Source organism: Chiloscyllium plagiosum, chromosome 23 (genome assembly GCF_004010195.1).
Source record: "Chiloscyllium plagiosum isolate BGI_BamShark_2017 chromosome 23, ASM401019v2, whole genome shotgun sequence".
Lineage (NCBI taxonomy): Eukaryota > Metazoa > Chordata > Chondrichthyes > Orectolobiformes > Hemiscylliidae > Chiloscyllium > Chiloscyllium plagiosum.
Genome location: NC_057732.1, coordinates 33,635,734 through 33,648,500, shown reverse-complemented (window position 1 = coordinate 33,648,500; position 12,767 = coordinate 33,635,734). Strand labels below are relative to the sequence as shown.

The following is a 12,767-nucleotide window of genomic DNA, read 5'->3' as shown; positions in this document are numbered from 1 at the left end:
TTGTAGGTCTATCTACACCAAATGGACTGCAGCGGTTCAAGTAGGCAACTCACCACCACCTTTTCAAGGTTAAGTAGGGATAGGCACAACCAGCAACCTCCACGTTCCAAAACTAAATAAAAAAAACAAACTTGTGCCTCTGGGTCATACCATTTGAGGGCTATTTTTAATATATATTGTTACATTAATTTTGTGAATCTTGTCTTCATTAAACCATTGCATTATGTTTATGTCCTTAGTGATCTGCTAGCTGCAATCTTCCCCATTGTTATTTACTAGAATGAGTTTTTGATTTTCTTTAAAATTTTACTGAAGCTTTTTTATTTATTTTCTATAGGACAGCATTTAATGAAAGCCTGGTCTGTGTCACTGGTCCCTTTAATGGAACTGGTAAAAGTGGTGCCAAAAATTGTTCTGTTCGTGTACACTATGGGAAATTCACCAAGAAAACTGTTCAGAGTCACAATTTTTCGTATGTACCCAATCCAGTAATCCGTGATGTTTATCCACAAAAAAGTATTTACAGGTAATATTCTCCATATTATTTTAAAATAACTTCGTTCCTAATCAAAACCTTGGTAAAACCTTTTTTTCCTGACAAAACAGAAAGTTTGATTTATTCAGGACATAATGCACTGGTTCAAATATTCAGTCCTATCTGGTATGGAACACCAACACACAATCAGACCCTGCTCATAATCTGAACCAGACAATTTGTATACCCAGCCTTGTATGATTCTGTTAAATATTTGAAAGAAAATATGAAAAGCTGGGAAGATATGAGAATGGGACTATGTGCCCGTAGTGTGAATTCATGAAACTAATTTGCCTTGCTGGTCTATTCAGTTCACAGTACAAAAGCTTTAAATGTATGATGTCGAGTCAATGTCTGTTAGAAATGACTATTTGAACCATTTTCTTTCTTTCTTGAGTGGAGGAAGGAGGGTTCCCTTTCCAAATTAACTGCGAATGGAGTAGTTATATTTTTGGGTGAAATATAAATCAGTTCAACCTTGTCAAAAATAGATGTAGAAAACATGATTTATGTAGATGTATCTAATTTCTTTGTGTTCAATGTATTTAACAGCTGACAATTAATCATCCTTAGTGTTGTTTACATCTAAAATAAATTGGTCTTTTTTCATTTTGTAATTCTGTCTTCCTTTCGTTTTCGCTGCTTATCTTCAGTTTTACATTTCTCATGTACAGATTTGTTTTCTTCCTCGATGCTTTTATTTATGCTTCTCAAGTACATTTCTCTTTTTTTTTTGTCATCTACCCATGTTAATAAATCAGTCACACTAAATAATTTCCTTTCTTAATGTAGTGGGGGAAGAAATATCACAGTGACTGGACAGGGATTTGATGCTGTACAAAAACACATCATGAGAGTGAAAGTAATGGAGAACGGACAACTTGTAGAAAAGGTTTGTTTCTCGTTATGATTGACGTTTAGTCATTTTCAAGAAGTAAGGTTAATGTAATTAAGTTAATAGCTGAATATACCTCCTATGGATTATGTTCATGCCAAAATGAAATTGAGTATATTTATAATTTTTGCATCTTGGTGTTTGTTTGAATCATTTTTAACTTGTCAATTTGTAAATGTTATAAGGCTCTGAATTCTAAAGCAAAGGAAGTATAAATGTCATTTCCTTTCAGAATATATCATTTGCTTCTTACCCTTTTAACCTGTGAGTGACATCCTATAAAAGATCATTATGTCTGCCATATGAAGTGCAACCAAAGCTACTTGTTAAAATAGATCAAGTGTCATTATTAACATTAGGCAGTTGTGAAAATGGTTGAAATACCTAATAGTGTATGGAGCAGACAAAGCACATACCTATGTCTGTTCCCATAGAGAACTTTTCTTGAACAGGTCATTAGTTTGTTGCCAGAGGGTATAGTTTGAGGGGACTACTCCACATGAAGCATGGCTGACCAGGTGACTCTCCACTCTTACTGCCCACCGTATGAGAAGGATTTACAGGTTGTTAATCAACCTGTTTATAACCATGTTATTAGGGTACCAATAAATTTTGGAATGGGATTTGAACCTGGAACTTATGGCCTGGAGGAAGGGACACTATCCCACTGTGTCACAGACCTGTTGGATAAGAAGGTTGTCTACTTGATAGTCATTCAGCCTTAAAACATTGTGCAAAGTCAAAGTGTCTCCAAAGATTCTCAGCTGGGTCTCATTTGCTTGATGCAGTGGATATCTTGTCTGAGTGGTAGAATTCTCTCCTCTGTCAGAGGATGGTGCATTTTAAGGCAAATGTTGCTACTTACAAACTATTTAATTACCATTCCTCATTTGGATATATATTTTTAATATAAGCAAATTTAATAATTTGAACACATTATGGGTGCAGATATTGCTGCAGTTATTGTTTGGAAGGAAGAAAACGTTTTTATATGTGAAATCTTTATATTCTCTTGCAGAATGAAACTGAAGCCTTAAGTACAAATAGTTCAGTGCTCATCTTCCCATCACCACCTGCAAATCAGAAGAATGTTTATATCTTTGTCATGTTGGACAATTTTAATGAAAATCAAACTTTTGAATATGTAGAGGATCCGGTCTTTGAGCGTTTTGAGAATGATGTATACGTGCTCAAACAACCACCAATTTTAATTAAGGTAATTGTTAGCTGTGAGCTTTGAAAGATTTTTTGCTACTTTTATTATTTACATTGTCTTGTGTTACATATTTCATTCATGCTTTATTGGACTTTCAGATTAGCTTCACTCTGTTAGATTTTAACTGTGTGTAATTAATCTCAGAAATTGTTCTGGATTGTCACACCAAATCTATATACATAGAGCTCACCTGAGGTTGTAGTCTGGTTGGAGGAGTTTCTCCAGCACTTGTTTTTATCTCAGATTTACAGCAACTGCAAAATTGTGCTTTTATTGTGGTGCTAGAAACCATTATCAGATACCCTTGGGAATGGCCTTCAAAAATTGGGAGGGGAAGGAGATAGGTCGACGTTCACAGCAGGGTGGAGAGAAAGGCCTTTAATTGCTGGGGCATACAAAAGCCTCCTAGAGGAGTCGGGTTAGCAATCTTACACTTTCTAGCCTGATGGCAATGCTGGAGAAGGCGTTGTGGAGTTGGCAGCTACCACCTCCCTTACTCTGATGGTTTTCATAACCCCGGGAAGCTCCAAGCAGTGGGAGTTTATTTTAATACTACTTCTTGATTGCACTGAAATTTCCTGCCTCTGCTTGATGTCTGATATGATCCACTATATGTCAAAAAGACTGCAATGGCTGCATGCGCATTTCCTGAAGGATGGATGTCCTGCAATAACATATTTAACCCCTCTGTAATCCATTCCCAAATTTGTAATTTTGGTGATAATTCCAAAGGTGCTTGGATGTAAAAGGAAGGCAGAAGGTTTTAATGCTTCAGTTTATGACTTATTTATTTTTGTTTTTGTTCTCTGTTTATTTTTCAATCATTTAATACGTTAGGGAAAATGTCTGAATGAGGCGATGACACCAGAAGAAGTGAAAGCTTACATTGGGACAGAGGAGTGTAAAGTTACAACACTTTCCATGAATGACTTTGTGTGTACTCCACCTGAAAAACAGCCAACTCCCAAGAGGGTAAAACGGGATACAAATGATGATCTTCCAGAATTTGTTGTACGTACCTTCAGTTCTTTCTTTAGTTGATCCCTACATCGTCATTGATCTGAATAGATTGTTATCGACTCAAGTATCCATGATGCTGCTTCCCCTGCACGGATAGTGGAAGCAGTAACCCCGTTGGGTTACTTCAGTGAGACAATTTTCATACTCTTGGCCAACATCTTCAGCAGGATCATCATTGCTTGGTCATCAAAACTAGGTAGTTATGATTAGCAGAGCTCAGTGCAGGCGAGTTATAAGAGTGCAAAGTTTGAAGGTCTCATTTGAAACAGCAGCACAGAAATTAAACTTTTGTGCCTTTTTCTTGGAAGACCAGTATCACAGGATTAGTGTTTGGTTTATCAGTGCTCCTTTCAGAAATTTGTAAGAAATGAGAATAGAGTACTTGGCCCACAAAGCTTGCTTCTATTGCAGACTCTGTACAATTAAACAAAGCAGTAAAATATTCAGCCTTCTCTAGTCTATCTTCACCAAAAGGAGAGGTTATACTTCAAATGACCATAAGACATAAGAGCAGAAATAAGGCCATTCAGCCCATTGAGTCCCTCTTTCTCCCTGTAACACTTGATACTCAAGAACCTATCTATCTCAGTGACCTAGCCTCAACAGCCTTCTGTGACAATGAATTCCTTGGATTTGCTACTCTCTGGCTGAAGGTGTTTCTCCTGATCTCTGAGAGTAAAGGTCTTCCCTTTACTCTCAGGCTGTGCCCTCAGATTCTACTCTCTCCTACCAATGGAAGCACCTTCCCAATTAATGTGTCCAGGCCATTCAGTTTTCTGTATGTTTCAGTTAGATCCCCCTTCATCCTTCTGAACTCCATCAAGTGTGGACCCAGAGTCCTCAAGCATTCCTCAAATGTTAAGCTTTTCATTCCTGGGAACATTCTTGTGAAATGCCTCTGAACACATTCCAGGGCCAGTACATCCTTCCTGAGATGTGGGACCCAAGAATGCACATAATACTGCAAATGTATTCTGACCAGAGCCTTATAGAGCTTCAGAAATACATCCCTGCTTTTATCTTCAAGTCCTCTCAAAATAAATGCCATCATTGCATTTGCCTTCTTTAACTATTGACTCAACCTGCAAGTTTACCTTGAGAGAATTCTGGACTAGAACTCCCAAGTCTCTTTGCACTTCAGACTTCTGAATCTTCTCTCCATTTAGAAAATAGTCCATGCCTTTATTCTTCCTACCAAAGTGCATGACCTCACACTTTCCCACATTGTATTCCATCTGCCACTTCTTTGCCCACTCTCCTAACCTGTCTAAATCCTTCTGCAGCCTCCCTGCCTCCTCAATGCTACCTGTCCCCATAGCTATTTTTCTGCAAACTTAGCCAGAATGCCCTCAGATCCTTCATCTAGATCATTAACGTATAAAGTGAAAAATTGTGGTCCCAACACTGAGCCTTGCAGAATACCACTTGTCACTGGCTTCCATCCTGAGAAGGACTATTTTATCCCCACTCTCTGCTTCCTGCCAGACAGCTAGGCTTCTATTCATGCTAGCACCTTTCCTCCAACACCATGGGCCCTTACCTCACTCAGTATTTTCATGTGCGGCACTTTGACAAAGGCCTTCTTGAAGTTCAGATAGATAACATGCATTGGCTCTCCTTGTTCTATCTTGCTCATTACTTCCTCAAAGAATTCTAGCAGGCTTGACATACATACCCCCGCCTTGATGAAACCGCGCTGACTTTGCCCTATTTTACTATACACTTCCAAATCTAATCCTTCACAATGGATTCCAGGATCTTATCCACGACCATGGTTAGGCTAATCAGTGAGTAATTTTCCATCTTCTGCCTGACTCCCTTTTTTAGCAGGCGTGTCATGTTAGCGATTTTCCAGTTTTCTGGGACCCTTCCTGATTCTAGTGATTCTGAAAGATCACCACCAATGCCTCCACTATGTCTTCAAGTATCTCCCTTAGAACTCTGGGGTACGGTCCATCTGGTCCATATGATTTATCCACGGTCAGACCATTCAGTTTTTTCTAGCACCTCCTTATTGATGGCCATCATACTCAGCTCTGCCCCTTCCCTCTCTTGAATATTTGGGATATTGCTCGTGTCTTCCACTGTGAAGATTGACGCAAAGTAATTATTCAGTTCCTCAGCCATTTCCTTGTTCCCCAGTACTATCTCTCCAGCTGCCCGATGTCCACTTTTGCCTTTTTTTTTGCCCTTTATATATCTAAAAAAACTCACAGTCATCCTTTATATTACTGGCTAGCTTACACTCATATTTAATTTTCTCCCTTTTTTTGTTGCTTCTGTTGGTCTTTATAAGCTTACCAATCCTCTGGTTTCCCACTGCCCTTTGCCACATTATATGCTTTCTCTTTTGCTTTTATGGTATCCCTGACGTTCCTAGTCAGTCATGGTTGCCTCATCCTCTTTGTACCATGCTTCTTTTCCCTCAGGATGAATCTCTGGTATGTCTCCTGATTTAGTCCTGCCATTGCTGTTCCACTGTCCTTCCTGCTAGGCTTCTCTCCCAGTCAGTTATTCCCAGCTCCTCCCTCATGCCTCTGTAGTTGCCTTTATTCAGCTGTAATACTGTCACCCCTGATTCTACCTCCTCCCTCTCAAATTGCAGAGTAAATTCATATTATGATCATTGCCTCCTAAGGGTTCCTTCACCTTAGGCTCCCTTATCAAGTCTGCCACATTGCACAACTCTAAATCCAGTATTGCCTATTCCCCAGTAGGCTCCACCATAAGCTGCTCCAAAAAGTGATCTTGTAAACATGCTACAAATTCCTTTTCTTGCAATCAACTACCAACCTGATTTTTCTTAGCCCACCTGCATATTGAAATCCCCCACAATCACTGTAACTTTGCCTTTCCTACAAATCTTTTCTATCTCCAGATGTACCTTGTGCCCCAGCTCTTGACTACTGTTTGGAGGCCTGTACATAACTCCAAATATGTTTTTTTTTCACCTTTGAGGTTCCTCAATTCTACGAGACTTCACATTATTTTACCCCACTTTGTTTCTTACTGTTGATTTAATTTCATTTCTTAATAATAAAGTAACCCCACCTCCTCTGCCCACCTGCTCATCTTTTCGATAGGATGTATATCCTTGAATATTCAGCTTCCAGTCCTGGTCCCCTTGCAGCCTCGATGCTGTGATGCCCATCATGTCATCCTGCTGATTTCAATCTGTGCCACAAGCTCATTCACCTTGTTCCTTATTCTGATTAGTAAAAGTATTTAAAGTTATCAATGGTTTTGATGACTGAGTGACTGGAGAAACATTATTTTCTGTTTGTTTGGTCTGTGTTGAGATTGGCATTTAATGAATGAGGTGAGGGGTTAGAAAGAAATTCCTTATGCTGTGTTGCTGGAGCATAGAAATGACTATAGTTCCGGGAACTATTGCATAATTTAGGCAAAAAAGTAAATATTTGAAGCAGTGGAGAAAAACTAGCAGAGGGAAGGTGAGCAGAATTTGCCACCTTCAGCATAGTCTAATTCTCTGGGATATTGGCCAGTGATAAGGCAGCAAGGCTATGGGATTATTTTTGAATTTCACAAGCAAATACTCAGTACAGTTCAGGCAAATACTGGGATCCTTTTAAATAGTATATTATTTTCTTTGTTCTGTTGATCTCTAGTTTGCAGCTCTCCACAGACCACAGCTCCCTTTATGAACCAGAATTTCATGGCTGGAAACTTTAATCCGAACAGAAAGTTATTGTTTTTGGCTTGATTTTGCATTTCTGAATTAATAATGGAACAATTTAATTGCCATTGTGCTCTTTGGAGAAACACTGATTAAAATATTTTCTATCTTGTTGCCACTTCAATTAAATGCTATAAAACATTTATGCATTCTGAAAATTGCTCTCTCCTGACCAGGTTAAAATGGGATACCGTGAATACTATCTGGGGAAAGTAAGATATGACACGCCAGCACAACTGCCACTTGGTCTTATATTGCCACTTGTACTGATTCCAATGGTGCTGATTATTGGTGTGTCTATTTACTGCTACAGGTATGTTGAATATTTTCTGCTAATATTCAGCAAAAAAAAGGCTTTGATGCATAGTTACAATTGAATAAGTTTCTGTATCCTATCTTATTTCAAAGATGTGCAACAATGTGAGAGAAGCAGCATGGAATGTTGTGTAACCTCTGTGTTAATTGTTGGTGTGCACCGGTACGCCTGTTTAGTTACAAACCAAAGTTGTCTGTAATATCTATGAATGGTATATGATATGCAGATTTTAAATAAAAGTTGGATGTACCTACTATAGAAGGAACAAAACTTGACCTACTTTTGGGAAATAAGGCAGGGCAGGTGACTGAGGTTTCATTGGGGCAGCACTTTGGGGCCAGTGATCATAATTCTATTAGTTTCAATATAGTGATGGAAAAGGATAGATCGGATCTATAAGTTTAAGTTCTAAATTGGTGGAAGGCCAAATGTGATGGTATTGGGCAAGAACTTTCAAAGGTTGATTCGGGGTGGATATTTGCAGGTAACGGGATGGCTGAAAAGTGGGAAGCTTTCAAAAATGAGACAACGAGATTCCAGAGACAGTACGTTCCTGTTAGGGTGGAGAGAAAGGATGGTAGATGTAGGGAATGCAGGATGGCTAGAAAAATTGAGGGTTTGGTCAAGAAAAAGAAGGAAGCATATGTCAGGTACAAATAGCAGGGATTGAGTGAATCCTTAGAAGAGTATAAAGAGTATAATCCTTAGAAGAGTATACTTTAGATGGAAATCTGGAGGGCAAAAAGGAGATATGAGATAGCTTTGGCAAATAGGGTTAAGGAGAATCCAGAGGGATTCTACAAATATGTTAAGGGAGAGAATAGAACCCCTCAAAGATCAGCAGGACTGCCTATGTATGGAGCCGCAGGAGATGGGGGAGATACTAAATGAGCATCTTGCATCAGTGTTTATTGTGGAGAAGGCTAGAGAACTTCGGAAATAAGTAACAACATCTTGAAAAATGTCCATGTAAAAGAGGAGGTGATGCCTCACCTCTTAAAATATATAAAGGTAAATAAATTTGCAGATGATACAGAAATTAGAGGTGTTAGTGGACAGTGAAGAAGGTTACCTCAGAATACAACAGGATCTTGATCAGATTAGCCAGTGCATCAAGCAGTAGCAAACGGAGTTTAATTTAGCTAAATGTGAGGTACTGTGTTTTGAAAACACAATTCAGAACAGGACTTGTACACTTAATGGTAAGATTCTGAGGAGTGTTGCTGAACATGGAGACCTTGGAGTGAAGGTTCATAGTTCCTTAAAAATTGAGTCCCAGGTAAATAGGATAAAGAAGAAAGCATTTGGTATGGGAGGTCATTTTGTGGCTGTATAGGACATTAGTTGGACCACTTTTGGAATACTGCATTCAGTTCTGGTCTTCCTGCTTTAGGAAGGATGTTGTGAAACTTGAAAGGGTTCAGAAAAGATTTGCAAGAATGTTGCCAGGGTTGCAGTGTTTGATATATAGGGAGAGGCTGAATAGGCTGGGGCTGTTTTCCCTGAAGCATTGGAGGCTGAGGGAAGTTTCTAAAATCATGAGGGGCATGGATAGGGTGAAAAGTCAAGCTCTTTGCCCCAGTGTAGCGCAGTCCGAAACTAGAGGGCATAGGTTTAAGATGAGAGGGAAAAGATTTAAAAGGGACTAAGGGGCAATGAATTCACACAGAGAGGTTGGTGCGTGTATGGAATGAGCTGCCATAGGAAGTGGTTGAGGCTGGTACAATTACAGTATTTAAAAGGTTAATGGATGGGTGTATGAAGAGGCAGGGTTTAGAGGGATATGGGCAAAGTGCTGGCAGATGGGGCGAGATTAATTTAAGATATCTAGTCCGTGTGGATGAGTTGGACTGAATGATTTTAGAAACTTCCCTCAGCCTCCAATGCTCCAGAGGTGGCACGGAGGCACAGTGGTTAGCACTGCTGCCTCACAGTGCCAGAGACCTGGGTTCAATTCCTGCATTAGGCAACTGTCTGTGTGGAGTTTGCATATTCTCCTTGTGTCTGCGTGGGTTTCCTCCAGGTGCTCTGGTTTCCTCCCACAGTCCAAAAATGTGCAGGTTAGGTGAATTGGCCATGCTAAATTGCCTGTAGTGTTAGGTGAGAGGGATAAATGTAGAGGAATGGATTTGGGTGGGTTGCTCTTTGGACTTGTTAGGCCGAAAGGCCTGTTTCCACACTTTAAGTAATCTAATCTAATCTGTTTCCATGCTGTACAGCTCTAAGCTTTATAAGCACATAAATGAGTAAAGCCAGGAAAATTGCTGCAAAGATTGTTGCTAATTTCATTAAGTAGCTCATACATGAAAGCATAGCTGCCACAGAAAGAAACAAGTGAAGATCCCACCAGCTGCTTTGTATGTTATAGTTTATTTCCACTTTTGAAAATTAATTGTTGAAATGTAATTCTGAGTGTGTTTGAATTAAAACATATATCTTCAGGTTACTTGTTATTGTCTCTAATGTTGTTCTAACTATCTTCTGCTTAGCTCAGTGTTATTATCTGTATCGTTTGCCTCAATCCTTGGACAATGAAGTGAAGTAGTTGAAGGATTTGTTGACTGATTATCAGTCCAATAGGACTTCTTATGAACATTCTTTTCATCACTACAACAACCTTTACACAAGCTAACAGATTTGATTAAATCTTTATGTATGAGGAAGTTGAAGGGTTCCAAAATCCATGTGGTTAGAGGCACTTTCACACCTCCTGTGTACTAAAATCATGCTGGGTGCCAATTAGAATATATATCCTAACTCTGACGCTTGTTTTTAAAAGCACGACTGGAAACCCAGTTAAATTCTGGATTCCAACAACCCATCTCAGCTGCATTTGCTTATGCGATAGTATTTCTTAATACAAAGTACTACTTGGCCAGCAACAGATCCAGACAGTAGCCATGATGGGACCTGCTACTGTTTTGCTGAATAGAGCAGACAATTTCTCAGGGCTATATCCAATGGGAAGTGTTCACGCGGTCAAAATAAAGCTAATGTGCTCAGTTGAAGTAAGATGCCCTACAAATTAGTGCATTTCCACCGTTTGAAACAATGTTTCAGATCTCTCTGCAACAAGTCAGACAACCATCAACTACCATGCAGCAGAATGTTTGCCACGTGACTTTCGAAAAGCCTGTCTTGCCCACCCTGAACCATTAGTTTGCTCCTAAAAGAGCTTATTTGGCTGGTAACAGGGAGTGACCAGCTTCCCTCTTCTCTCCTGCCATTTCTATCCTCCAATTCAAAACAAATTGTTGAATTACCTACTGGTTGGTGACTAATTGGTCACTCATTTAATGTCAAATTGTAATACCTGCTGTAGGCAACACATTGCCTCTTCAGAGGCATTCACCCCCTACTTTAGTCAATTTTGGCCAGAAAGTACTGTGAAATAGATTGAAACCAGATTCAAAAACTTTGCTTTTAGATCAGTGTTACTCTGTTATCAAGGTAAATAGTGTCAAATTCAACCTTTACAAGAGCTCTGTTTATTTACATGGACAAAAGTGATAGCTTTGGAAAAATACTGTTTTTGCTTTCAGGCGCAAGAGCCAGCAAGCAGAGCGAGAGTACAAGAAGATTCAGCTCCAACTGGAGAGTCTTGAGGAGAGTGTGAGAGATCGATGCAAGAAAGAGTTCACTGGTAAAGATGCTCCTATTCCTGATGATTGCAGGAGATGTTTCCTTAGCCATTGACCTTTTGATCAACATCATAAAAGCAGGTTGAAAAGCAGAAATTGCTGGAAAATCTCATCAGGTCTGGTAGCATCTGTGGAGAGAAATCAGAGTTAGCATTTCAGGTCAAGTGACCCTTCAGAGCTCTGCTGCTCACAGATGCTGCCTGACTTGTTGAGATTTTCCAGCAATTTCTGTTTTTGTTCCTGATTTCCAGCATCTCCAGTTTGTTTTTTTACAGAAAAGCAGATTACCTAGCCATTATCACATTGCTGACTATGGGAGTTACTGTGTGAAAATTGGCTAATTGATTGCTGTGTGTTTTTATGTTACTTTTGAAACATAGTTATTATTGTATTTAATTCGTTGTGAAGTAAATTAGATGTCTAGTGATCATTGGAGGCACTAAATCAATGCAAAGTGTCTTTCAAGCTGTTGGACCATATAAATAAAGATAATTATCTGGTCAGTGTGATTAAAGATAAACAACAATGAAATAAATTCCAGCCATTCCATGCCACCCTGTTAAACCTCTCCAGTCTTTATCTGAATAATTTCAAGCAGTGAACCCTGTGGATTGTGGATATCTTCATACCTTTAACCTACTTAAAACACACATTATTTAGAGAAAGCTCATTAACACTTACCTTTTACATGTATCATTGCTCTCAAAGATTTTTCTTGTATCACGCATCAATGCTGATCAGTGGAATTGCTGCTTTTTAAATGAGATTTATATATAACAAATGCCAAAATGAAACAAATATTCAAAAATATATCTGAAATAAATTGGACAACCCGTAGAATTATTTTTGTTGAACAATTTTTTTTTGCAGACCTAGTGACTGAAATGGAAGACCACTCAAATGATCTGAATGATGTAGGCATTCCTTTTCTGGATTATAAAACGTACACGGATCGTGTCTTTTTCCTACCATCGAAGGACGGAGAAAATGATGTCATGATAACTGGCAAACTGGACATTCCAGAGGCAAGGCGACAGACAGTAGAGATAGCTCTTAACCAGTTTTCGAATTTGCTGAACAGCAAATCTTTCTTGATCGATGTAAGTCAAATTTGAGCTTAAGTCAATTAACTTTTAGGGTGTAGAGGATTGGAACTGAACCTTACATTATACATTACTTCTATTGTTTCATTCATAGGGGTGGTAGAATGTAAGAGCAATGCATAATTCATATTTCAAGTGTGCTATTTAGTGCAAGAGCAGTAACGTAACATTTTTCGGTTACGGTTAGCAACAGCATGTGGCACTGAATGACAAAAGTCATTCACAAAGCTTTGCTGCATAAAAAAGTGTTTCTTTTCTGTTGTTAATTGGAAACAATGGGTCTGGCAGGCAGGGTCTCAGTAATAGTGAACTGCGGGCTGCAGATGCAGTGCTGCAGCTTGCCA

The 12,767-nt window shown here is 39.1% G+C and overlaps 1 protein-coding gene across 7 annotated transcripts in view; it reads left to right on the top strand.

Moving 5' to 3' along the window:
• Positions 1–12,767, top strand: part of LOC122561761 (plexin-B2-like) — a 261,412-nt gene that overhangs the window by 223,763 nt on the left and 24,882 nt on the right. For all 7 annotated transcript variants that reach the window (XM_043713877.1, XM_043713876.1, XM_043713879.1 and 4 more), the window contains 7 exons: positions 338–526; positions 1,328–1,427; positions 2,449–2,646; positions 3,484–3,657; positions 7,540–7,676; positions 11,222–11,322; positions 12,191–12,420. In XM_043713877.1, the coding sequence (XP_043569812.1) occupies positions 338–526; positions 1,328–1,427; positions 2,449–2,646; positions 3,484–3,657; positions 7,540–7,676; positions 11,222–11,322; positions 12,191–12,420 (1,129 nt within the window). The remainder of the gene's footprint in view (positions 1–337; positions 527–1,327; positions 1,428–2,448; positions 2,647–3,483; positions 3,658–7,539; positions 7,677–11,221; positions 11,323–12,190; positions 12,421–12,767) is intronic.